The 26,527-nt window shown below is 26.8% G+C and overlaps 14 protein-coding genes across 14 annotated transcripts; 8 read left to right on the forward strand and 6 right to left on the reverse strand.

Moving 5' to 3' along the window:
- Positions 1 to 469: 469 nt before the first annotated feature.
- FG379_000823 (uncharacterized protein) lies at positions 470 to 826 on the forward strand (the record flags this gene model as incomplete). The annotated part of the gene is made up of 1 exon (XM_067326233.1): positions 470 to 826. The coding sequence occupies one exon, from the start codon at positions 470 to 472 to the stop codon at positions 824 to 826; it is 357 nt and encodes a 118-aa protein (XP_067182918.1).
- A 207-nt stretch (positions 827 to 1,033) lies between these two features.
- FG379_000824 (putative apicomplexan conserved with transmembrane region near the C-terminus) lies at positions 1,034 to 1,708 on the forward strand (the record flags this gene model as incomplete). Its single annotated transcript, XM_067326234.1, has 1 exon — positions 1,034 to 1,708. The coding sequence occupies one exon, from the start codon at positions 1,034 to 1,036 to the stop codon at positions 1,706 to 1,708; it is 675 nt and encodes a 224-aa protein (XP_067182919.1).
- Positions 1,709 to 2,057: 349 nt separating this feature from the next.
- Positions 2,058 to 2,744, forward strand: FG379_000825 (uncharacterized protein; the record flags this gene model as incomplete). The annotated part of the gene is made up of 1 exon (XM_067326235.1): positions 2,058 to 2,744. One exon carries the CDS (start codon positions 2,058 to 2,060, stop codon positions 2,742 to 2,744), a length of 687 nt encoding a protein of 228 aa, XP_067182920.1.
- A 435-nt stretch (positions 2,745 to 3,179) lies between these two features.
- Positions 3,180 to 4,616, reverse strand: FG379_000827 (uncharacterized protein; the record flags this gene model as incomplete). The annotated part of the gene is made up of 1 exon (XM_067326237.1): positions 3,180 to 4,616. The coding sequence occupies one exon, from the start codon at positions 4,614 to 4,616 to the stop codon at positions 3,180 to 3,182; it is 1,437 nt and encodes a 478-aa protein (XP_067182922.1).
- Positions 4,617 to 6,036: 1,420 nt separating this feature from the next.
- FG379_000828 (uncharacterized protein) lies at positions 6,037 to 7,671 on the forward strand (the record flags this gene model as incomplete). The annotated part of the gene is made up of 1 exon (XM_067326238.1): positions 6,037 to 7,671. The coding sequence occupies one exon, from the start codon at positions 6,037 to 6,039 to the stop codon at positions 7,669 to 7,671; it is 1,635 nt and encodes a 544-aa protein (XP_067182923.1).
- Positions 7,672 to 7,970: 299 nt separating this feature from the next.
- Positions 7,971 to 8,645, forward strand: FG379_000829 (uncharacterized protein; the record flags this gene model as incomplete). Its single annotated transcript, XM_067326239.1, has 1 exon — positions 7,971 to 8,645. The coding sequence occupies one exon, from the start codon at positions 7,971 to 7,973 to the stop codon at positions 8,643 to 8,645; it is 675 nt and encodes a 224-aa protein (XP_067182924.1).
- Positions 8,646 to 8,718: 73 nt separating this feature from the next.
- Positions 8,719 to 10,239, reverse strand: FG379_000830 (uncharacterized protein; the record flags this gene model as incomplete). Its single annotated transcript, XM_067326240.1, has 1 exon — positions 8,719 to 10,239. The coding sequence occupies one exon, from the start codon at positions 10,237 to 10,239 to the stop codon at positions 8,719 to 8,721; it is 1,521 nt and encodes a 506-aa protein (XP_067182925.1).
- Positions 10,240 to 11,381: 1,142 nt separating this feature from the next.
- Positions 11,382 to 12,182, reverse strand: FG379_000831 (cyclin possible cyclin A; the record flags this gene model as incomplete). Its single annotated transcript, XM_067326241.1, has 1 exon — positions 11,382 to 12,182. The coding sequence occupies one exon, from the start codon at positions 12,180 to 12,182 to the stop codon at positions 11,382 to 11,384; it is 801 nt and encodes a 266-aa protein (XP_067182926.1).
- Positions 12,183 to 13,571: 1,389 nt separating this feature from the next.
- Positions 13,572 to 14,624, forward strand: FG379_000832 (t-SNARE domain followed by hydrophobic stretch; the record flags this gene model as incomplete). Its single annotated transcript, XM_067326242.1, has 1 exon — positions 13,572 to 14,624. One exon carries the CDS (start codon positions 13,572 to 13,574, stop codon positions 14,622 to 14,624), a length of 1,053 nt encoding a protein of 350 aa, XP_067182927.1.
- A 533-nt stretch (positions 14,625 to 15,157) lies between these two features.
- Positions 15,158 to 17,596, forward strand: FG379_000833 (uncharacterized protein; the record flags this gene model as incomplete). The annotated part of the gene is made up of 1 exon (XM_067326243.1): positions 15,158 to 17,596. One exon carries the CDS (start codon positions 15,158 to 15,160, stop codon positions 17,594 to 17,596), a length of 2,439 nt encoding a protein of 812 aa, XP_067182928.1.
- Positions 17,597 to 18,061: 465 nt separating this feature from the next.
- FG379_000834 (uncharacterized protein) lies at positions 18,062 to 18,491 on the forward strand (the record flags this gene model as incomplete). The annotated part of the gene is made up of 2 exons (XM_067326244.1): positions 18,062 to 18,083; positions 18,226 to 18,491. 2 exons carry the CDS (start codon positions 18,062 to 18,064, stop codon positions 18,489 to 18,491), a joined length of 288 nt encoding a protein of 95 aa, XP_067182929.1.
- A 274-nt stretch (positions 18,492 to 18,765) lies between these two features.
- Positions 18,766 to 19,534, reverse strand: FG379_000835 (uncharacterized protein; the record flags this gene model as incomplete). The annotated part of the gene is made up of 4 exons (XM_067326245.1): positions 18,766 to 18,796; positions 18,866 to 19,062; positions 19,136 to 19,326; positions 19,411 to 19,534. The coding sequence occupies 4 exons, from the start codon at positions 19,532 to 19,534 to the stop codon at positions 18,766 to 18,768; spliced, it is 543 nt and encodes a 180-aa protein (XP_067182930.1).
- A 236-nt stretch (positions 19,535 to 19,770) lies between these two features.
- Positions 19,771 to 23,376, reverse strand: FG379_000836 (DNA polymerase theta; the record flags this gene model as incomplete). Its single annotated transcript, XM_067326246.1, has 1 exon — positions 19,771 to 23,376. The coding sequence occupies one exon, from the start codon at positions 23,374 to 23,376 to the stop codon at positions 19,771 to 19,773; it is 3,606 nt and encodes a 1,201-aa protein (XP_067182931.1).
- Positions 23,377 to 24,034: 658 nt separating this feature from the next.
- On the reverse strand, positions 24,035 to 25,078 carry FG379_000838 (uncharacterized protein; the record flags this gene model as incomplete). Its single annotated transcript, XM_067326248.1, has 1 exon — positions 24,035 to 25,078. One exon carries the CDS (start codon positions 25,076 to 25,078, stop codon positions 24,035 to 24,037), a length of 1,044 nt encoding a protein of 347 aa, XP_067182933.1.
- Positions 25,079 to 26,527: the final 1,449 nt, after the last annotated feature.

Genomic DNA, 26,527 nt, shown 5'->3' on the forward strand with positions numbered 1-26,527 from the left:
AATAGTAAAAATAGAAAAAATCTAAAATATAACAAGGAATATTTTTTTTAAACAATAAAGATAAACCATATTAATTGGCTTTAATAGATACATTTTGCGTTTAGCATACAACTTAGTGTATAATTTTAGAAGAAAGGGTGATTTTTTATGGAAAAAATATTACATTTTTTCCATTTATTTTACATCCACACATTTAAGTCATATTTAAACAACTAGTTGAGAATAAGACAAAGTAAAGGAGAAAATAAACTCATTAATTTGTTTGGTAAAATTTATGTAGCACCGGTAAAATAAAAATATGTTTAATATTTATTAACAGTATGTCATAAATAACATTAGAGTGATAAACAACCTGGTTGTAATCACAATATAATTGTGCCTTTCTTATTAAAGTAGTTATAACTCGTTTTTGTTTTACTCCACCATATGCACAAGAAGAATAAAATATAACAATAATAAACAATTGAACATGACATTAAAAAATAATGAGGACGATGCCAAGGATGTAATAAAATGGCAAAATAAGAAGAAAAATAGCTTAGATGAACAAGATAATCCACAGAAATCTGTCAGTGGGAAACTAACTGATTTATGTACATTAGATTTGTCGAAAGAGACGTCATCCTTACAACTTCCAAATGCGTTTAGTAAACTGATGCAAATTACTAAGCAATTACAAAATGAATTAAGAATGACAAGAAAAGAGAGGGACGAAGCTTATAATTCTCTTATTTTACAGAGAGATTATTATGAACAGTCAGCAACTAGTAAAAATATTTCTAAAAATAAATTAGATAACCATTTTGATACAGAATATGTAAGTTAAATTAAAGAATACATTAAAAAGAACTAATTTAAAAAAAAACGAATTATTAGTTGGAAGAATTACTCAATAACACTGCAAGTTTTGAATATAGAGCTGAGATCAACAATTTGAGGAAAGAATATGAAAGAAAGGTAGGTTTAATATAGTTTATTGTTTAAATATATCTCTGAGATTGATTGTTTAATACGTTTATACCAGATTCATGATATGGAAAAAGAGTTTGAGGAAGAAAGCAAAAGACTGAGGACGCAAATATTAAGCGATGTTGAGATCTACCTTGTAAAATACAGAGATCTTGCAAAATTAGCAACTGAGGAAGCAAAAAGACAGAAGAAAAAAGCAGAGCTAATAAAATTAAAAACGAAAGAGTTAACAGAAATGACATGTAAATCTTTTGAGGAAAAGTTAAGAAAGAAAATGCAGGATGATCTGAAAAAGCATGAAGAGGCTACTCAGTCTGCCTATTCAAAATTATTATCTAAGGAAAGATCTATGCAAATTAAATGGAGTGAGAGGGAAGAGATTTTAGAAAGAGAGAAAAAAGATTTTGAAAGATCAGTTATGAAGCAAGCAGAAAAAAGGATTGAAGAATTTAGAAAAGGATTCATTTCGTCACAAGCACAACTTGCGAAAGAAAGAGAAATATTTGATGACATGATGGAAAAGTTAAGAGAAAGGGTTAGTTTTTATATTTTTCACTTCAGTTTTTACAAATGTAATAATATTTTTAAAAATAATAAATCACTGGTAATTTATTTATATTTTAGATTTCACTTGAATGCGCCGAATTTGAACAAGATATGTATCACAGATTCGCTGTTACTTTTAATTTGGATGAAAATGAAGTTTCTAGAAGATTACAAAACTATGATGCTGCATTGAGCAAGGAAACTTCATAAATTTAGTTTAACTGTTTTAATTATTTATTTTAAGTTGTCTAAATAGACTACTGAATGTTAAATTTGTAATATAACTTATTTATTATTAAAAAAATAAGTGCATGCATGCATTTATTTTTTAATCTTCGGTACCTTTTTTTTTCTTGGAATTAAAAGTGGTCTGCACCGCCTTTTTTACTTTTTAATTAACGTCTTGGCAAATAATACAGGCGATAAAGAAAACAAAAGGTTATATTAGAAGGCTCTTTTTTTGCAACCATAAAGAAAATATACATAATACTACTATTTATTTGATATAGTACAAATATTTACATTAGGAAATAATTGTGAGAATGGGTTTTCCAGTTTTTTCAGGAGTTACTTTATTTTTAACATTGCTTGGTCCGTATTATGCAATTTATAGTTTTAGTAACATATCAGAAACTACTGGAGTCAATTCTCTATTGATAAGCTCAATATTCCATTCAGTTGTTGCTTGCTTTTTGAAGTCGCTTTTTTTAGCATCGATTCCAGTGACTTTTCTATCACAAGAATTTGTAATTGAGTATCTGAGTATATTTACAAAAGTATTTTATCTTTACTTTATGTGGCGTTTAATAAATAGCAAAATATCGAAGCAACATGAAATTGATATTCGTTTAAATACTTGTACAATTGGATGGTGTGTTGCTCACACAACACTTACTTATTTTATTCCACTGGTTACAGACAATTCATTGAGTTCAGATTTCTCATTTGAATACATCAGGCTTATACTTTCGTCATATTCAGCATCACTATCAACATTTATATGTTTTTGTTGTACTTACATGTATACAAAATCTAATTTATATGATAGAAGGGGAGTTGTAATATTGACTATATTAAGTACATTTCTCATTCAGATACTGACTATGAGTTTATTTAATATTCTCGGCAAAAAAAATATCCCACCTTTCATAGATCTACCTATTTTTGCTTATATTGCGTTCTATACTCACCAAAATTTACAAAAGAAGAAAGCATCTAAGAAGCATTAGTATTTTGTTCAACTAGAATCAGTCAATACTATCCATCAATTTCATTGACATCTACTCTTAATCATCCAAAAGTTACTACTAAATGACGATAAGAATGAAATTTCTAGATGTTACCTCTCCTCATTTTTCCTTGTAACTAGTAACTGAAAAAGAAGAAAGAGTTAAATATACTACTATTTAGAATTCAATTAACTAAATATATGTAGTTTCAACACTGAATTGTTTATAAAAATGGATGCAAATATTAGAAGAAATTAGTTTATTATTAATTCAATAGCCCCCCACTATTTTTAATTTTATATAGGAAATATGCAAAAAACACTAGTATTATTTGTTTATTTTTTGGAGATTTCTCTTGATATTTCAATTACCATTTAATATTATTTATTATTCACTTTTTTAAATGGATTCTCTTAATATTGATGTATTTTCTATCTAGACATAGTGATTTACTCTAGATAATCTTCTGTTTTTATTCTCTCTTGGAAGAGGATCTATCGCGTGATTTCTCGAGTATCCAGCAAAGAACCAAATAATATTAGAAGTAAGGAAGAGAACAATAAATATTCCAAGAGAACATGGGACTGCAACTGCTGGATCTGCAAAATTTATAGCTGGATATATAAATCCAAGATCATCTTTACCTTGTGGACTTGGAAGTTTTAATACAAAATATACTACAGTGAATATAAGATACGTCAAGCAGTAAAAAAACGAGTAAAGTGTGTGTGATATAAAAAATGGTATTGATGTTATAAATGTGTCTATTGATAATGTGATTGCAATAATTCCATGTTTATTGAAAGTTAAATATGTAAATTCATCAACACTAACTGGAGATATTATATTCATTACCCAATAAACAATAGCAACTATAAAAGATGAAGGTAGTGAAATAGTGTGAAATAACCACATTAATCTAATTAACAACGGAAGATTTATATTTGTTGTTGTATTATCCATTTTTTGACTAATTTCATCTGCAAAATAAGGTATACCGTCATCACTATATTTGACAATAAATTGATTATCTTTTAAGTGTTTAATATACCTTTTAGATACATTATCAATGTTTTTAATGATCTTGTTTTTGTTAATAACTTTAATTCCATCTTCATTAAAATTATCATCTATGTTATTGTTATTAACACTGTTATTTTCGCCATCACAAACAATAAGATTGTTGTTTAATATATTTTTTACAGATGGTGATTCATTAGTAGTTGAAAGTGAATTAATACTTTCATGACGAAATTTGTATTTATTTTGATTTTCCAAATCAATATTAACCATCTGAACTTCACTTATTTCGCTTTTTATTGATTCTTTTTTATTCACATTTAATTCTTGACTAGGAGTAATCATATAATTATTTTCTTTGTCGTCAATTTCAACTTCTTTAATGGAGTTAATCACTTGATTTATATCAGAAGATTCGCTTTTATCCTCCAACTCTATAACCTTAGCATTCTCATAATTTGGATCTTTCATTAATTTAACATAATTTTTTCTCCCTATTAGGTTATTTGCATACGAATATATAGTTGATACTGTAGCAAAAAAATAATATATTATTGTTATCGTATATGTCCAGTTTGTCACGTAGACTCCCCAATATATCAAAAACCCTTGGCTATAATAATTAGCAAGGTCAAAACCCAGCATAAATAGTAAGTAAATTAACATTGATAATCTTAAAAATATCAAAAACCACTGTGGGAATATCCATGAACAATTAAAATGCAATGTTTGCTCAAATTCATCAAATGTAAAACTTATTCTCTTTAAGGCCCTAGATACATTGTATTCCCAAACAAACCTTTCCAATAAAAGCCTCCATCCTCTCTCTATATTTTCTGAAGCCTCTTCCATCTCCCCTTGTTATTTTTGTTTGTTCAAGTTATTTATTATGCGAAAAAATAATTAAAAGAAAGAATTTTTTAAATAAGTTTTAATACAGGAATTGATTGAAAAAGTGCTATATTAGATAGTAAAATATTGAAAACTGCAACCAAATCAATTAGGTCAATAACATTATAATATGTAATCCATAAAATTTACTTAGTAATATTTATAATAAAGGTCACAATTATAGTTTATGTTGATTTGCTTTTGTGTAACAGTATATATATTCTAAAATGTTTTAGTTAAGTTATCTTTTCCTTGTCTTATATTATCTCCTTTTTTCGGTTATTAAGTGTGGTATTTATAGAGAATTAGAACTTTTAGATCTTGAAACTCAAAAATGTCGAGGGTGATTATTAGAACAAAAAAGCAATTAACTTCGCCTTTTACCCTTTTTAGGAGTGATATTTAGTCGTATATTTAATAAACTTATTCTAACTTTTCCTTACAGTATTGTCTGGGTGTAACTTTTATTCTGTACACCTAATTTTTGACAGATATAATAGCTCACCCAAAATCAAAACACTTATATTATCCTATTTACTGTCATACTCATTCAGAAGTCCAATAAATTACTAATTCTTGATCATTCATAATAACTATATACACTTAATCACAAATTAAAGTCACCTATTTCTTCCTTATTTTACGTTATTTGCTCTTTTATTTTTCTCTACACAACACACAAAAACTTTAAAAATGTTACCGCCTTTTTCCTTGCGGCGGTAAATTTTAATTACTGTATTTTAATTGATCATTTAATTATTGCAATTAATTTCATTATCTACAAGTTAATAAGAGGACTAGAGTTATTTATCTATTAAATAAAGTAATATTTCATTTTTAATGAATAACATTTTACAACTATGACATTTATTTATTTGAGCTAAGGCTATCCATGCAATATTTAGTTATTTCTTTGTTGTGGGCACAAAGCGTTTTTAAGTGTTATGTGTATGCTGCATGATAATATAAATTACAAGTGTAGTTTGTTTTTGTTTGTTGATATAAAGATCATATTAACACATAATTATTTAACAAATAACGAAAGAATACGTTGTTCTTTTACTTTTAAATTTTTCTCATTTAAATGTCAAACAATGGTAATTTTGATCTTTCTAACGTATAATGTCTTATTGTGGGAGTGTATAAAGCGATTATTCGAACTATTGAAATTGGATAATTTTAAAAACACTAATATAACAATAAATACATAGTGAATAATATAAATCATTTGGTTCTATAATATGTCATAGTAAGATGCCCTTCAATTAATTTTGTTTAGTGGATCATTGTTAATAAAGGAACAATAAGCTGCTTAATAAGTAAATGAAATAGATTAAAATAAGCTATACATTATTTAGAATAATAATATAGAGGAAAAAAGATGTCCGGGACAACGAGAGCGAATAGTTTATTTACTCTTCCAAGTGTTTCACAGTATACAAGATCTAACAGCCTTACGACGGTAATAGATCACATAGAGCTTAGTAATAATGGCGAGATGAAAGAAGGAAAAAAAGAAAAGACTTTGGGAGCAAACTCTATTACAGAATCTGAGACAATATTAAAGAGAAACAGAAACTTTAATGCACACGAATTGGAGGTTCAATTAATGATGAAAGACAAAATGATAGAGGAATTACTTGAGGAGAATGGTAAACTAATAGAGAATATGAATAAGCTAGAACAGGATAAATTAGATGAACAGAATAGAATCCAACAAGGAACTGAAATGGTTATTCAGCAAATAGTTGAGGATAATGAATGGTACAAAAGTCAATTTTTAGAAATGAAAAACGAGTTAGAAAAGGCGATAACACAAACAAGAAGCAAAGGAAGAGAAATATCTACAATGGAGAAACGTTGCAAAGCCCTTATAGAAGAAAAAGAAACAATACAAAGTTTTCTAGATGAATTGACCTATCAATACGATAAAAGAGTTGAGCAATTAAAAAATTATAAAAATAACATAATGAATATGGTGAAGCTTACAAATAAGTTTATTGGAATGAACAATAACTATTTTAAAGGTGGTGATTATTGTTCAATAAACGAGTTAGTTCATAAGATAAGAGAAATTATAAGTAGTGATAATAATTTAAATAATATTGAACATTTGATTACGCAAATACAATTTAATGCAAAAAAATTTGAGGTTGAAATCAATGAAATATATGAAGACATTCAGAAAGGTTTATCAACAAAGGACTCATCTACTCCTATTAATAATGATAAGTACTGCGAAAGCAATGATAAAATGGGGAATTATTCATTCGGACGAAATCAAGTAAGTAATAAATTTGATAGTGAAATAATTAATAAAAGTAATGATTTAAAAGTTAACCAAAAAGTAACAAATAAAGGTTATGAAAATATATCCTTAAAAAACAAGTACAATAAAGTTATTGATGAATTAGAGAATTCAAAAAACGAGATAGACAAATTGAAATATGAGATTAAAAGAAAGTCACAAATAATTCAAGAATTAAAAGCCTTAAATAGAGAAAATAGTGATATTTTGGATAATCTAAATAATCAAAAGGAGAATCAACAGATTAAATTGCTTCTAAACAAAATTAACGTATTGAATCACGAAAAACGTGAACTTATACAAAAAATTGCAAAATTCAACTTGGAAAATCCGATCATAACAGAAGGATATCTAGACAGAAATTTGTTGATGACAACAGAACAAAAATCGAATTATGAAAGTAATAGATCACAAACAGAGGATGCTAATGTAGAAAAAGTGGATAGCATAACAGAAAATAATGGATTTAATAATACAAGCAGTGATAATGATTGCAAATTTACGGAGGATACTGCTAATACTAAAAAGAAAGATATCACAATTGAAAATAACAAATTTTGTCTTGAAGATTTTGAAGAAACCAAAGAGGACAAGGCATATTCTTCAATATCTAAAATAGTCAATAAATATATAAAGTATCCAGTAGATTATGTTGAAAAAAAACAAATTATTCAAAGGAATTCTGTTCAAAGAAATAGATATTTCTAATATTTGTTGTGATTTAAAAAATAAAAAAAAGATCAAGTTTTTTTCTTTTCTGATTAAATAACTTTCAAACATATCATCATCATTTTATCTTTAAATCGATAATATATGCACCACAATTTGAGGGGCGTGTTTTATTTTTTTTGTATTTCCCACTTAAAATTTCTATTAATTTCCGGGTTAAATGATCTCTAATTTATTTGTGTATATCTAGAAAGAACAAAGAACGTTTTTAAAAAGCTTTGATAATTAGCCAGCTAAATAAGCATTTTTGTATAAATTAGCGATTACAAAGGGTTAGAATGGGTACTGATTTTTATATAGAAGAGTACCTAAGTGCACTTAGCAATAGAATAAAAAAGTGTGAAGAGATAATAGGCCTTAGGGAAATTTCAAATTCGAAGAAAAACGATAAACGCGAATTAGAAAATAGTGAGCAGTCTACAGGCGTCATATCATCCTTACCACAAAGTAGGTTAGCGAAAGGACAGAACAGTTTGATGACAAATATTGAGAATGATATAAAGTCATTAGAAAAGGTTAAAAATGATGAAAGCATAAGTATTAACGATAAATTAGATATCATTGAAAACTTAATTAAAAAGATATACAGTTTAGGACCACTAGAAAACTGGTTATCAAGTTATGAAACCATCAAAGCGTATTTAGAAATGGATTCCGCTGATTTCGAGTCATCAGTGTTAACACTAGATGCAAGAAAAGCGTATGTAAAGGAGCATTACCAAGAATTTAAAGAAATGAGGGAGCAATTAAAAGAATTAAGTGACTTACTTCCATATGTAAATGAGGAGTTGGACATATCAAATATTAATGAAATAAGAAGTAAACTGAGTGACCTGGAATTCAGAGGTAGAAAAATAGGATACGAGACAAATTCAATGTGGGAAGAACTCGAGAAGCTATCTTTTAAATATTCCAATTTTATTTACAAATATAATTCGTTATTAATGAAATAGTTTATATGGTTTAACAGTAATTTTCTAGAACATATGCACATAAATTATCATATGAGCATTAATCAGTCACAGGCTACATCGTAGTCTCTTTTTTGGTATTTTTAATTATCCTTTTTAATATATTTATCCTTTCGCCTATATCACTTGTTTCTGACAACTTGCTTATTAACTGATCTTTCGAAAGAATTTTATTAGGGATTGATGTTGATCCAGTTTGCTTTATGTTATTAAAGTTGTCATTACCATAGGAGCGAATATTGCTATCTTTTTTATTTTTACTATAAAATTCGTAATACTTATTTCTTAAAAGTTCTTCATTTGAACTGACATGAACATTATTATATCCATCATAATATTCATTTAATTCATGCCTATGGTTTGAAAAGGACAGGTTTTTTGTTTTTCTCATGACATCAATTGTAGACCTTAAATTTGATGATCTCTCTCCAGAAAAGTGGTTATTTGACAATAGTTTACTATTTTTTTCATTGTCCAAAAAATTTATCGGATACCTACTTGAAAGATCCTTTATAATCCTATATGTTTTAATTTGTTCAGAGATCTTGTTTAAACTACCTTTATTATATATACAATTTTTGCCATAGGATTTATTGTTATTAGCTAACTCGTATGTAATTGGTTTATTACCTAGTGTTAGTTTTTCATTTTTGCAATTTGATTGCATTTCAACACCTTTACCTGTTGTAGTGATACCGTGGGGATGGTCTAAGCCCAGATTAGAACTGTTTTCAACAGATCCATTTATTTCTGTTAATATTTTTAGTTCAGACAAATTTAGTGTTCCACCTGTATTTGGAGAATTTTTATTGAAATTACTGTTATTTGAATTAATACAACCGTCATCATAGACTGAGTTTTCATCCTTGTTTATTGTTGGAGAATAAATATATTCATTTTTATTTTGAAATGTCGCGTTTAAAGAATTTGCAGTTTTTTCGCTGATTTTGTTAGTATTTTGACTGTTATTATATTCTGACAAATATTTTAGGTTTTCATGTAGATTATCACTCTCTGTTTTAATTAAATTTAGCATTTCAGATAAACATTTAACAATACTTAAATCTGTTGAGCAAATGTTTTCTCTACCTGAAAGTGATTTTAAGTGAAAAGAAAATTCTGAATCAATATCTTTTAAGTAAACATTTAAAAAGTAATCCTTTTCCTTGTTTGATTCTTCGTTAATATTTAAATTTAATTTATTAAGTTGATCTTGCTTAGTTTTTTCATTATAACTTAACAATTTAAACACTTCATTATTTTTATTGTCAACAGTAAATGTATCATCACCATAATGTTGAAAAATATCCAGAAAATCTAAAATAGAAAGGTTATATTCAGCAGAGGACACTCTTTTATTTATGATATTCCATAAGAAATATCCCTCCCACGGCCCTCCTAATTTTGTAGTTAACTCAACAGGGTTAAATGATGTCATTAATATTCTAAGTATATATTTATTATTTTCAAATTCAACATTATTTTCATTTAACTCAAGTGCAGATATTACCAATTTAAATTCAATTTCATTGTGAAAAATATGCACAGATATTTTCCTAATACATTTTGTATTCATTATTAGTTATTATATGGTATTGCCTTTCCTCTTAATTAAAAATTAATACTAATATTTTTTATTTTCCAATTGTATGTTTCTACAATAATGATTACTTGTACATAGTAAATACCGTATGTTTTACTTTTTAATTCTTAATTCTTTTCTTTAATATTTTTTACAATCAATTGACTTATGTGGTGAAAACTCAAATATGCGTTCCAAAAATAAATATTAAGACAAAAGTGTATATGTTTATCCAAATATTCTTATCTAATCAAAAATCAGTACATTAGCAAATATAGAGATAAGTTTGACCTTAGCTTATCAAAACGAAGGATATTATTGCAATTATTCATCAATATTATTTACATATCTTTATTTCTTATTTATTTCATTTCACTTGTTGCTGAATTTTATCTTTTTTTTAATTTTCTGCTGAATAATTAACCAAGTAAAATACATTTTAACTTTGTGAGGAAGAAAAAAAGAGAAAACACTCACAAATTAACCACGAGTTTTCCATGTAAATACATTCATCAATAGCACACAATATATCTACATATACGAAGTCCTTTCTATTTTATTATTTTTATAAACTATTAATTAATTTCATTCTTAATTCAGGGACTTTAATATTATTTCGCAATTACGCGCCCAACGTGTTGTATTTTAATATTTAATTTATTAATGTGGGGGCAATTACAATCAAAGTATAATATTGGGTTACAAATAGAATATCTCCAGTGAAAATACAATGTTATATTAGCAATACTGCGGTCATAACTTTAACTTGTTGTTTTCTTTCTTGTCAGAACACGAACGCTATTAGTTGCTCCATTCTCACAAAGAAATCTAAAAATATAGACTTTGATATGTTTATGTTTGGTTTTTGTTATTTTGAGGAAAGTAATGGTTTTTAAAACTGAAGTCATTAATTATATTCGTTTTTGCACTTATATATTACAATAAATGTTTAAAAAAGGATAAAATAAGACAAAATTAATGCCATGATTTGGAATGATGGCACTTAACGTTCTATTTCTGTCCATTATTCATTCAAATTTATTGATGATAAAATAATGATTCTTCGTTTATTTTATTGATTTAAATGTTTATTATTCAAACTTTAAAATACTCTCTTATAATTATCAACCATTCCATTAAACATAGATTTGTTCAAGTTTGTTTCTTAAAATAATCAAATTATTTAGTGAATAATCCGCATATTTGACTATCTCATTTGTATATTCACTTTGTTTTTCTGTTTGATTCTTAAATGTTAATTTGATTGCCAACAAATATGATGAGATGGCGATAAATGATTGTCTATATTCATGTATAATTTCTGTTCCAAGTGAATGGTTTATGACGTCATTACTTATTTTAGATACTTTAAATATATACTCCTTAGGCAATTTTGAATATTTAATTAACTGCATTAAGAAAGAATTTGCAGATGGTATTTCCACCTGAAATCCTGTTAACTCCCATATCAATTTCTCGAATATATGTACGTGTTTTCTTGTTATTTTATTTTCCTTATTTGTCAATTTAAACCCATATTCTTCTACTATTTTTATTAATGCATTATAACTTGGTGGATTTAATTCTTCATAATTAGATGATATAAATATACATGATAAAATCAATATATTGTTTATATATTCTTTGCTTTTTAATTTTAACATGCTTTTTGGTATTTTTTCCAGAATAGAATCCCAATTATTCCTGAATAATATCATCAAGTAAATACTTACATACTTAACCTGATAAGTTAATTTTAGCTTGTTCAATATTGTATACATTTTTTTTTGTATTTCGCTTGTTTCTGTATTTATCTTTTTTTTTCTTTTTTGCTTTTTTATATTATTACAATCCCATATCCTTTTTTCTATATCTAACATCACTTCAAAATATGTTTTATCTTCCTTAGTTTCATTATCTTTTTTCTTATCTGCCATTTATATATTACTATTACTATAAGCTAATTATTATACCGAGTATTCCATTAAAAAGATACTATTGACGGAATATATATTTAATTGTTATTTTTGTAAATTTAAGATATTTTATATATAATTATAAATATTGTTCATAAAATTCTTAATTTATCGTATTTTTTCCGTATTTGCTCTGTATTATTCTATCTTAATTCATATAGAATATTACTCCTCTTATTTTGAGAACTATATTGTCGTAGTTATTATTTTGTATTCTTTATATGTGTTATTAAACCCTTTTTTGTTACTTATTTATACTTTTGATATTTTTTTCTATTTACCATGACTATAAGGGGATAGAATTAATTAAAAAAAGACAGAATATAACTGTTCCCTAACCCAAAAAAAATTGTCAAGCATTTGTTGGGCATATATATAATAAATGCTTACAAGATAGAGTCTTGAACTCTATTAATTAGTTTATTTTAATTAATATTAGTATTAATAAACATTTAAAAAAAGATAGAAAATATCCTGTCTATGCATACATACTAAAGTAGTGAATACATTATAGTGTGTCAATACTTACAATTTAAAATAAAATCAATAATTGAACTTGCTTCCAATATTTAATATTGATTAAAAGATAATGTTTTAAAACAAATTACTAAAATAACTGCAAAATAACAATTAAAGTGGTATTTAATGTCTCTTCCCCCCTCTCTTTAAATTAATATAGCCTTTGGTATATTTGCCTCGGCTATAGCATGATGTCATTATTTTGTGTGTTTGCAAATAAATTCAAACATTAATTCAACACTAATAGTAACATTTGTTCTAATTGTAATAATTCTGTGTACCAAATCTTTTTTCCAATTTTAGTATTTGCATGCAAATAATACTTTGCATGCATGTCGGCATCTGCTGTCATAAAGCCACTGTTGTATGCCGCTGCCATTTATGGCGCCACTTGTCCTTTTCATTAAAAAAATTTGACGAAATAAAAAAAGGAAAGAAATAAATATTGTTTATATGTTGCCTTATGTAAGAACATATTCATGTTAAGAATAGTCAAATTACGCATATAATAATATCTCGTAGTTTGTGTATTACGAAAGGAGTACGAGACTCCCCACCAATCGTTTTCCCAGTCTGAATCTCAAAATCTTTATATTTATTATGAACATTGAATACAGGTGAATATATATTTAAACAACATTATTATTTTACCCTTTTTATTTTGGATAATAGTCAACACAAGTAAAATAAAGCAATTAAATGAATAACATTTCGAATGAAGTTCTGCCTAAATAAATGAAAATAAAGATCACTGTTGTTTTAAAAAACCTTGTTATTATTATACAGTTAATATAGACAAAATAAATTATTAAATAAAAATATAATATAGAAATGACTTTTGAATCATCTACATTTGATAATGAGGAGGAAATGGCTAGCGTATCGCCAGATATTTACGGCGAATGGAATTTATCTATACACAGTAAAATAACGAAACTAGTTAAAAGTATCGAAAAGAATATATTCGATTTGAATGATTATATTTTGAGCAATCAAAGAGCTAGTAGTATAGACGAAAAAACATTTGAAAAAATTAAGTTAATGATAAATAAAATACAAAACGAGATTAAAAAATTGGATGATGCATTAAGAGAGTGGAAAATAGAATTAGCAGGTGATCCAATAAGCTATAGGGACAGTAAATTAGAGTTGGATAATTATATCAATCAACAAAAAATGTATTTAGAAAAAGTCGATGATTTAAATAGAAAAATAAATGATCTGTCGACAAGGGTAACTTCGATTATTGGCAGTAATAGTTTGAGTTTCGCTAATCAAATTGATGACAATATGTATAACGATTATAATGACTATGATTTTAATCTAAATGAACCAAACAATATCCACTCGCACATGAGAAACAGTAATTCTTCCAATTTAAATAGTTCTTATAACAACATTAGCAACTCAAATAGAAATAATTATTTCCAGTCTAATAAATTTGATAACAAAAATATTAGCTCTATAAATAAGCGTGAATTATATGGTGAATATACACCTAATATCAATACTGATGGCTACAATTCGGATTTCACTTTAACTAGCACTGAATATCAAAGTAGACCTTACGACCAAATAGATCGCCAAATCGCACGAGAAACTGCAGTAGGACTGGGGCAAATTCAGTCTCAGATGTATGAGGCAAATCAAATATTTAAAAATTTAGCTTCAATGGTTAACGAACAAGGGGAAACTATACAAAATTTAGAGACCACAATAGACAATACAGTATATTCGGCGAAAAAAGCAGTAACTGAACTCAAGAAAGCGTACAATTCAAATGCATACAAATTTAGTTTGTTTGCTAACTATGGTCTTCCGGCATTCTTATTTATTATTTTGGTGGTTATACTAATACTTCACTTCTTTAATGTATTGCTTTAAACTATATAATGATTTTTACAATTTCCCGCTTTGTAAATTTTTATATCGAGTCAAAAATACTACCTTATAATTAAATAATTATAATACTAGTCTATAATTGTATGAATTTATAAATCTTTATGCATATAATCAATTAACCTTAAAAATGCATTTTTTATTCCCCATTTTTTCTACATTTTGTTTTGACTCGAATATGAATAGTTAATGCTAATTTGTGGGGCTTTTTTCAGTTTCATGTAAATAATTGGTATGAAAATAGAAAATTTGATGATTAAGAAAAATTAAGTCAATTTTCAATATAGAATTGATTATAATAAAATAATTTGAATATACATACAATTTAGAGAGGTAAAAAGAAGTGTTTTATCTTGTATTAAGAAAACTAATTAGTTTAATAATATACATTAAAAATAAGTTATAACATTGTATTAATACAAAAATAGTGTGTGTACATATAATTAATCGTTAATAGATATAAAACAGTGCGAAATAAGATACGGATAAAATTAAATTTACTTTCAATCGCATTTAACATGATTAATGTGTATAGAAAACTGATAAGTTCACTTAAAGCAATATACTTTGTTCCTCTAGAGGGAGGATGGGCATCAATTACGGTTTCTATAATTGGAAGCTTAGCTCTGTGTCCGATAGTTTTTTTATTAATTCTATTTACTCATATTGTCAAGTTGTTGGATGTATTGTGGGTAAAGCTTAGTTATGCATATTGTAGCGAAAAACACTTATTATTTGAACCACTAAATGACGTAGATTATTTAATGTGGAGAACGAGAAGATTTGGTCAGCCATTAATAATGTGTTTTTTTGCAGTAGGTCATATAGAAGTAGATAGTATAGTTGACAATCTAATATATAGAATTGAAAATAAAGACGCATTTAGAGGAGTTAGAAATAGGGAAAAGAAAAATAACACTCCGGGTTCAAAGGAGAACAAAAGGTTATTTTGTAAGGTAGATAAATCACTTGGAAGGTTGTGGTATAAGTATATGAAAGATGAATATAACATACGTAAAAATATAATTAAATTGAATCCTTCCCGGGTAAGATACTTAATAAAGAATCCACACTTAGTATTAGATAATGATTTAGATGAAAACCTGGAGGAGAGACTCAATAATTGCGAATGTGAAAAAACTAAAATGAATGCAAATGATGAAAAATTAAGTGAATCAGAGACTATTGAGTTCTATAGCATGCTCTATTCCTGCGAGAAAACACAATTATCTTTAAAAAGACCATGTTGGAGAATAATTATATTAGATAATGTAAACTGGAAAGGAATTAAAAGTTCTGTTGTAATAGGACAATTTCACCATGTTATTGGAGACGGATCAACACTAACGGAATTAATAAACAAGACGATACTTGACTTTCCCGACAATATTACAAAAGAGAATTCTAAACCCATAAATGGTGTAACCAAATCTGCTGCATTTTGGCACCGTTGGATAAGTGGTTTAGTGTGGGCAGCAATTGCAGGTCCAATAACGTTAATTAAGGCTGCACTACAAGCTAGACCTGAAAGATCATGGAATTCTCCGAACAAAAGAAGATCTAAGAGATCTAAGAATGTTAAATTTTTGGGACCCATTAATCTTCCGTTAAACGAAGTTAATTTGTTAAAGGATAAACTAAATCATGATTTTTTTAATCATAAAAACACTCATTCACTGTCAAATATTAATATTTCACCACTAGATATCAATAAAATCAATGAAAATGAATTTATCGATAGAGTTAGAAAAAGAAGCACAATATCATCAGATGGTAATACGGTAAATGGAATGCATCATGACTTTCAAGAAACAAATATGAATACCAGTAATGACAAGAATAGTAATAGTAATGTGGTAGAAAAAAACAGAACAAAGTTTTCTAAAAGAATTACATTTAATGATATTATTCTTTCTTGTATAGCTAGTGGGTATACAAAATATGTCAACCATTATTTAACATTGCAAGACGAAAATAACGTTTTGTCACAAAACTCAACAGAAATATCGACTCCTACTTCTTCTAAAGATTCTTTAGGAAGTAATTTAGAGGATGAGAAAAAATATAAACAAAGACCAAGCATTACTCCAAATAGAAATAAAACAAATTCAAAGGAAACTACTTTATTGTCTCCTATACACTTCGATGATAAATCGCCTTATTCAAGTGTTCTTAAATACGACTCTATTTCAGAATCATACGATCTAGATGGAATGCTTGACTCAAAAAAAAAATTGGGAGGAAGCAACGTGAATATAAGCCAAAGCACTGAATTTAGTTCGGGAAGAAGAATATTATATGAAAACAATGATACTAATTTTAGTGAAGAATCAAACAAAAGCTTTGAAATTATTGAAAAAATATACGATACTATCTCGTTTGGTTTCAGTGGAATTCACAATTTAAATCATAATAAGGCAAATAATGACTTAACTAATATTTGTCACTCTAACCTAAATGTCGTCGTCACTACAAATAATAGAACGGACCCACCAGCAAAATTAGACAATGCATTTTCAATTATCGTTTTGCCTATACCAACTTGTCCAAAAGTTTCACCGTTTGAAAGGCTAAGATGTGTTTTCGAATCCCTTCAAGAATATAGGAATACATCACTTCCTATTATATTTATCAGGTATATTAAATACACTCTATCAGTGTCACCATTCTGTTTACTTCTCCTATGGATTCCTCATTCCTCATCATGCTCAATTTATTATAGTTCAGTTCCTGGACCAAAAAAATGCTCTTTCATGAGTAAGAACATAACTGATATGACGTTTGGTCTTCCTTTAACTGATAATATTGGCCTTGGAGTATCAATTTTCACTTTTGAAAATAAAGTGTCTGTTTCAATTACATATGATGAAGAGATTATTGTTAATCCAAGCCTTTTCCTTGAAACAATTCAGCAATCTTTCAATGAACTTAAAGTTGGAGCATTTAATTACATTTAATTGCCTGTTTCGTTTTAATTCAGTGTAATATTTAACCCTATATTATCCTTATTTATTATCTATATGTTTCGTCACTTTGTCTTTTTAGGTAAATCTAATTATTTCTGTGAACTTTTTAGATCAAATTTGTTAACCTATTTATCATAGACGTCAATGTATTTATTTAAACACATAACTTAATGAAAAAATAGCCTCCATAACAATTTAATTTATATAGGTACCCGATACTTGTAACAGATTACCGCCACTTCATTATATATACATATAATTAAAGTGTAATAGAAAGGAAAGAAACAAAACGGCTATTAACACTTGGTAATAAATTTATTGGAATAGAAATTGGAGTAGGAAACTAATAAAGTTTTCTTTCTAAAATAGCAACAATAATTTGAAGGGTATTTACCAATAAAGGCTAGTTGCAATAATAAATACTATTTTGCTTAGATTTAGTTATTAAAATTAAATATGGTTTCCTCACTTGTAACAGGTATGTTTTATATATTTTTGTCAATTTAAAAGAATACTATTTTATTGTTGTTTTTTATTGCTAAAACAAACAATATGCTGGCTTATTCTTTTTCCTTTCGCCTTGTTTATTTAACTTGAATTATCGCCTTAATTCATTTTAGAACCACTTGACTTAATTAGACTCAGTTTGGATGAACAAGTATTTGTTAAGTGCAGAGGCAACAGAGAACTGGAAGGAACACTTTATGCCTTTGATCCACACATGAATATGGTTCTTGGCAATGTAAAGGAAAAATATTATGAGGAAGGTCAAGATATAAACAGTAAAACAGGTGAACCTAAAACCAGAAGAATAGAGATGTTGTTTTTAAGAGGTGATCTCATTATTCTAGTTAGACCTGCAATTAAGATTGGAAAGTCTAATTAATGAAATTATTTTTCATTTTATATATAATTTAATAAATATTTAAAGAAAAAAGTTGTGCAATATTCTTCGTTCCTCCAATGACATGATTCTATAATATAAATTGCCTTTAATGTTTAATACAACTAATTTATTTTTTTGAACAAATTTAAATAATTATATTGAGAAATCAATGAAAACAGTATTCTGTACCATGTTATCTGTGTTTTATGGCATATTAGTGCTCTGATATTCAATAGAGTATATCTAATACATAACAAATATTCTTATTTTTAACTCACCTAAAAGCCCTAATTGGATTATAATTTCTAATTATAAGGCTTCAATTAAAAAATTAAGCATATGTTTCAATTACTATAACTAAATTGTTAACTTACAGATTATCACTATTTGAAAACAAACAGTAAATCCACGAAAGAACTCCTGAATACTTAACTAGTAAATTAGAACTTAATAATACATATATATTAGGATAACAATCTCTTTTTGACTCCTTTAACCACTCTGTAATTGCTTCATTTACTGAAATATGGTTTACATGTTTTGAAATACCAAATTCATCAAAAGTAAAAATCTATGTATTTAAAATTAAAATAAGCATTTATAATTTTGTTTTTCTTTACACTGAGAAGCTTTATATTACTTACGGTTTCTATTCTATTCGAATCTATAAAAGATTCTATCTCTCTTATCACAACATTGCATTTCCACTTGTAGTGTGGCTGATCTTGTATTAATTCATTATTCACTATCTTTATATTTTTCTCCTTTATTCCCAATGATTTGCAAGCATTTATTAATTCTTTCTCTCTTTCTTTTCCCAAACCATAGTAATTGCCTTTAATGAATTATAGTTTGTCAATGGTATTTCAATGCACAAATAGTGAGATATTCATATAAACATTCTGTTTTACAAACATACCATTAGTTAAACATAACAAATACAAATTAGTTTGTTTATTTAAAGATTGTATTATTGGAGTGAAAAACAAGCTCTCATCATCTGGATGGGCAATTACTATACAAGTGGAGCCGAAATTACTCATCATATATTTAATTGACCTAATAACTTAGTTATACAAGTATTATTTATTAAGGGGAAATATTCAATGCTATTTTGAGTCTTTATTTCTCTGGGAAATTATTTACATATATATCTATTTAAAACCCCACCTTTTAATAAATATATATTCAATGCCTAGCGGTTAATCAGTGTAACATGATGATTTAATTCCATTTATAAAAAAAACCTGTAATATTATAAAATTTGGATATATGATAATTAATATGAAATGTTTGAATAATTATTCTGTGTTTTTTCGAGCTCTAATTCTAACTCCAACTCTATTTCTTCTAAATCTTGAACACAAGAATTTTGTTCACAATTACCGGAATTATCATTAATATCTCCTGAAGTATTGTAACCAAAAATTATGTCATTATCAAGCTCTTTTTCAAGATCTAAATCGGAATTTGAATCGTCATTTGGTTGACTAGACTGAAATCTAGAAACTACGTCCTTTGTGTTATTTATAATATTTTGTGCCAAACAATATATTTCTGTTTGTTTTAAATTTCCCAGAAAATGGTTTGAGTTATATGGGTAATTAGGTAATAACAAAACATCATCTAACTTTCTTGAATTGTTCAGTGAAGCTGCTACTAATTCTACATTTGAGTTCGATATTTTTTCAATGGTGTTTAAACCAGAAAAATACAGTGAAATTGCAATGTTTGGCGTAATATCAGGTGATAATTCTTTAACCTCGTTTATAAATAAAGTTATTTTCGAAAAATTATACTGATCTAAGTCTTGATGAGATTCGTGAGTGAAAAATGATTGATTTATCGACATTCTTTGTATATATTTAACATTCCTCAATGATATACATGATTCAATGTGATTTACAATATTAGAGAATATATCACTAAATTCCAACCAACCTATTTGCTTACAAAAATTTGAAGTGGATGTTGCAGACAAATTAAATGAACAAACATATTTTTTTAAAGTACTTAAATCAGTGCAATATTTTTGTGTAATATAATCTACTGTTAAATTGTGATTACAAATATCTCTTGTTAAACATGTATAATAAAACCTGTATATACTTAGAAGTCGATATTTTTCAATTAAACATTTATAACTCAAGTCACCAGAAAAAAAGTAAGATGAGTGAAGTATAAATGGGGATAATTGTCCAATTCCCGTTATATTATTTGGACAATTATTCACCATATTAGATATTTGTTTAATTACTTCAATGCTTATTCCATATAAGTCTGCAATCTCCAATTCACTATTGTTTAATTCACTAAATAATTTTACATAACTGTTCCAGTTTATTTTAGGAAATTCATTCAAGTTAAATGCCAGTAGTGATAAGTAATATATTTGCATATTATTACTTAAATCTATACCAGTAAAATTAATTTTAATTAACTCACTGTATATTTCCAGTGCAAGCGTTAGATTTATTTGAGAATAAATTAGAGAATTACCAAGTGATGTTGGTACTAATCTTACAGTATCTTTATTTATATTAGCCAATTCAGAGTCCATAAATATTTCAAGACACTTAATTCCAGTCTCAATTTTCATTAAATGAGTCACTTGTCTATTTATTATATTTGATATAGAACCTAATAATTTATTTTTTTTTGACAATTTACCCATTAATGCAAATTTTGAGAGTATTATTGGAGAATTAAAACAATTAAATATTTCATTTGATTTCAAGTATTTCTTAGGCAATATTAATTCATTTATATCATACTCTTCATATTTAGGTGTCAAAGATATTAAATGTGTCATTAATAAGTACGATAATGACAATAATATGTTTTTCGTGTCATTACTAATACTATACTTTAAAAATTTGAATTCACTGAATAATTTCTCCAATCCAATATAACTATCAGCAATATCTGTTTGAATAATTTCCAATATAAATCTCGATAAACTTAAATTTTCTATTTCCTTTTTTTCTTTATGAACTATAATATCAGATTCATTATTATTTAACAAGTTACTTATGTATTTGTATTCAATTTCACTACTCAAAAATAAGAATGTCCCAATTTTGTAACTATCATCATACACGATATCTTTCTTATTATTTGAATTGTTAATGTAAGAGCAAATCTGATGTAAATCTTCTTTTGTTAGCCACTCTCTATTGCCTGTTGTATTTTTCATACTTTGATTTATTTTGCCAATTCCAATAGATCTTATTATTACTCTATCTGTAACTACATCATTATTTATTTTTTTCAAAGATGTGCTAAAGAATACCAATATATTACCGGAACTAAATGATTCTTCTATTATTCTTTTTTCTTTAAAACTTAATTTGTAATTATAATAACATACTCCGTAGTTTTTTATTAATTCAATTAATTGCTTATAGTCATCATTATCATCTTTGTACGACATATTACAATTTACTAATTTATTAGCTACTTCAATCCTTTTATTCCTTTTTTCCACATTATTATAGTAGCATAACATTTTTTTTCTTAAATTAATTGCATCACTATCATCACTTGAAACAATATCATTTATTATTTGGACCAGTGTATTCAATGACTTTTTACACCAATCTATAGTTGGACAAAATACCAATACCCTTTTTCCTAATGATATTGTTTCAATTATTAAATCGAAAAAATACTTTAAATCACTTATTAATTTTTGGTTGTTATTCAAATTTTCTCCGCCTAGTTTAAATAAATTGTATTTATTTTCACTTAACTCAGTGATAACTGGTTTATTGCACTCTAAACTATCCCAACTATATAATAAGTTGTTTTTCTTGATATAAATACATGAATCCATTTTATGATGCGTTTTATTATCACTACCTATCGAAATATAGTCCAATCTTAAAACGTTATTTATTAAATTCACATTATATGAACCATTTATTTGGGTATTTAACGTATAAAGACAAATAATTGAAGGATTTACCATTCGCATTATATTTATTTTTGTTATTATTCCATCTAACATGTACGCTTTATATGAGTTTTTATCTACTATTATGTCATCTATCAAAATAGTTCCAATTGTATTAAAATACATATTTTCATATATTAATTTATTTATTAGTATATTCGCATTTTCATACGTGCATATTGTTATATCTATATTTGGGAACCAATTTACCGTGCCCTTGTTATTCTGAATAAGAATTTCTATTTTTAAATTCAGTGAATTCTCACAAAATAGTTTTTTGCATCTTTCATAATAACTCATACACTTTTGTTTATTCGAAAATATTATCATAACATTGCTACCTGAGAATATAAGTCTATATAGGTATATAATCTCGCAAGTTATTATATATTCTTGATAATTTCCAATAAACAATGATGAATTATATTTTATATTTATTTTTTTATTGATTGGGTTTAATTCTTTCATTTTTAACTCATTCTCATTAACTAAAAAATTCAATGTACTACATAATGACTCAACTTGCCAATTGCTTAAACAACTCATCCCGTAATTTGTCTTATATTTGTGCTGAACTGAGTTTGGGATGCACCAATAACTTAAACTAAACTTGTTCGTTCCTTTAAAACTTACATATGGTTCAAGTACCAACGCGTTATTTATACTCGAATTCAAGCCTCTTTGTGATATATTAAATTCTTTTAATATTGCTAACTCTCTTTTTGACACACTAAAGCATTCTGGTTCCATTACGGGATCCCCTGCTATCGATATAAAGCATTTTTTTATTATTCCCTTACCGATATAGACCTTTCTCCATATCCCCACCCTTCTTTTAGGCTTTATTATTAATAAACTGTTTAAATATGTATAATATTTACTCCCAGATTCTTTTGAATTTAACTTATTCTTATTTCCTATGATGTACATTTTGTATATATATATATATATATATATATTTTAAACTCCTTAATACATTCAATATATAAAATATTTAATGCAAAAACAATTCCAGGGCTAACCTAATTGTCTGTCATCTTAGTCCTTTACTTTCACTCTTCGGCTCTAAATATAGCTTCAAATATTCAAAACTTGGTTTTAATATATGTTTTCATTCATTATTTCTTTGTTTTAATCTAGTATTCCTCGTACTTTCCGCCTAAATATTTTCCCCCATCTACATTATTTAGTATGTTAACTGTTTGTTTAAAAAAAAAGAACTTTTTTATTTAGGTGAAACGAAAAAAAATTTATCACAAATTGCTCGAGAATTTAAATCTAAATAGGCTCAGTTCCCTAAATGTAAAATATTGTGTATTAGAAAAATGTTTAGTACTATTTTCATGTATTTGCATGCATGCATTGATGCTTGTGGAAAAAGGTAATTGCCACTATAAAAATAAACTTCAAGAACAAAAACAAATAATTAAACTTCAGAATCTATAAATACCTTGTATTAAATTCTACTAAACAATATTTGTCAGCTATTTCTGTGTGCTAAACTTTTAAATGTTATTGAAATGTAGTTGTAATGTGGCAAAATTAATTTAAAACAACTATTACAATCAGTCACTTGTGTGAAGGAATTTCATATATATACAACCTCCTTCGAAATATACTGAAAGAAGAATATACCTATTATTAATGCAATTAATGAAACAACGAATATATTTGTGGATATTTTTTTATGTGCTACGTTCCTGTTTATTTGTTTGTCATATAATTTTGCTTTGTTCTGACTGTTATATTCTTTCGCTTTTTGACCCTCTCTTATTATAATGTCATCATTCTCCTCGTAATTTAATAGACTTAAGTGCTCACTCCAACGACCTCCCTCGATGATTTTGTAATTTAGCTTAGGTTTATCAGCAATACTATCCTCTTTTTTTGTATTTTGAACGCCATTTATGCTTTTGGATTTGTTAAAAGCATTTTTTATCTCTTCCAACTGTGAATTCAATAATGGATCTATTTTATTTAGTTTATTGTTATCATTTCCATCGTTGAAATTGTTTTTTCCTCTTTTGAAAATGTCATTTCTTCTATATATAATACCCTTACATGATTTCCCTTCTGGAGTGCTATTCACTTTCTTAGATAGTATGATAAATGCGTGAATAACTTGATTGCTTGAATTCGCTGAAATTGTTACAATCCTTTCATTGCAGGCCTTCTCTGATGTAACAAAAATCGGTGAAATATTAATATGAGCATTGGTTGTCATTCTTACATGTCTAATAAACTCGCCTTTAATCCCAATTACACTCCCAATTACACTTCTGGGAACTGCTAAACGTAGTATATATTTGTTGTTTCTTGGTATCTCAATATCGTTATTTGGTGTCTGATTCTCATTCTTCAGCATAAAACTCAATGCCTCCAAGGTCTCATTAACATTTTTTTCATTTCCTTCCATAGTTGCTACCCTATAGTTTGTTCCTGGAAAATATTTATCCGTTCCAGACACTAAAATAAAAACATGATTTACCTGCTTTATTTTTTTAATAATAGACGCAGAATTCCCTAAAATTCTATCTGCCACACTATCACTTACTAACAACTTTACAAAAATCACCTGGTCGTCTTCTTGCACCTCATGTTTAAGTTGATTAACATATTCCATATTATTCATTTTAGTTTTGCAAAACAACTCTTCCCTTAAGATCAAAGTAAATGTTAATTTAACAATGCCTGCTTTGTGTTTAACCTAATTTAATCTTTTATTGTTCACACAATCACAATTATTTTTGTCCTTCAGATTTTAGATTAAATGTGCAAGATAAATTGTGTATGCTGCACACAGCGCTTTCAATTTGTAGATACACATTCATTAATCTCGTAATTAGGAGAAATACTAGTTTAGGCTTTATATTGCTTATATTAGAAAATTAAATTGCTTGAAACCAAACATATTTTTTATGCCAAAATCAGTAATAATGACACTTTTTTCCCGTTAATATTTCACTTTTTATTACTTAACACTTATGAGAAATATTTCATCGCAAAATTGCCCTTCTGCATAATATCTCTGAAATGAACAATGTTTACACCATCTTTTCGCGTGTATAGTAATCTATATTCATGTGAAGAGTTCCTCATTTAATAATTCTAGATGCATGCATTAACTCGTAAACAATTTACATCACGTGTTATAAACTAAATATTCTATAGCTACCTTAATATTATCTAAGAACCCGATTTGTGTGCATTATATATATACTGAACTCTGAGAAGTACCTATTTACTGTTATTTTCCAATGCACATGTAGATACTCTGAATGCTTTCAAACAATTTCTGCTTGTATAAAGCTGCTCATCTGTCCATTCATAGTTATTTTGACAATTAACATTATTAACTTCAATTCATTGAATGCTGGTTGAAGCACTGAGATAAATAAATCAAATATACTAAATTTTAAAAATATAAGTTAATTAACAATGTAAACTAAAGTGTTTTACAATCGCAATTACAACTTTTTTAATAAATGAAAGTTAAACTTTAATCAAGTATTTCTGTCGATCTCAATGTTACTCACAATCCAGAAAATAAACTTTTTCTTCATATAGTTCTCTAAATTACTTATTTTTCTCGATTTAATATTAAAATTACTACAATTTTGTTTATTCACTGATGTTTGTGGGGAAGTTTCGAATACATTATTACCACCATTTTCTTAAATAGAATAAAGGTACAAAGGATGACAGCAAGGTAATTTATCAGGAGGCGAAATCGGAGAGTATTTAACTTACCTACTGAGTATATTCGTCTAACATCGTTAACTATATCCTCAAATTCTGAATTTACAGTGTTGTCAAAATAGTCGTTACTTGAGTTAATATTTTTTACCGATTTCTCATTATAGTCAGAGTTTTCGCTGTATTCTGGCAAAAGTGAAATAAGCTCTCTATAAAGAGACAAACATTTGTTAAATACTTCGTTTTCCGTTCCAGTAAAATTTATATTTAAAATAGGATCCATGACCATAAATTCAACAACACAATGGCAAACCAGCGTTAATGGTTGCGGTAAAACTGAAAGTAGAAAAAATATTGAAAAAAATAAAGGCAATAATAGGTACCA

This window comes from Cryptosporidium bovis (genome assembly GCF_009768925.1).
Source record: "Cryptosporidium bovis isolate 45015 chromosome Unknown contig_16, whole genome shotgun sequence".
Lineage (NCBI taxonomy): Eukaryota > Apicomplexa > Conoidasida > Eucoccidiorida > Cryptosporidiidae > Cryptosporidium > Cryptosporidium bovis.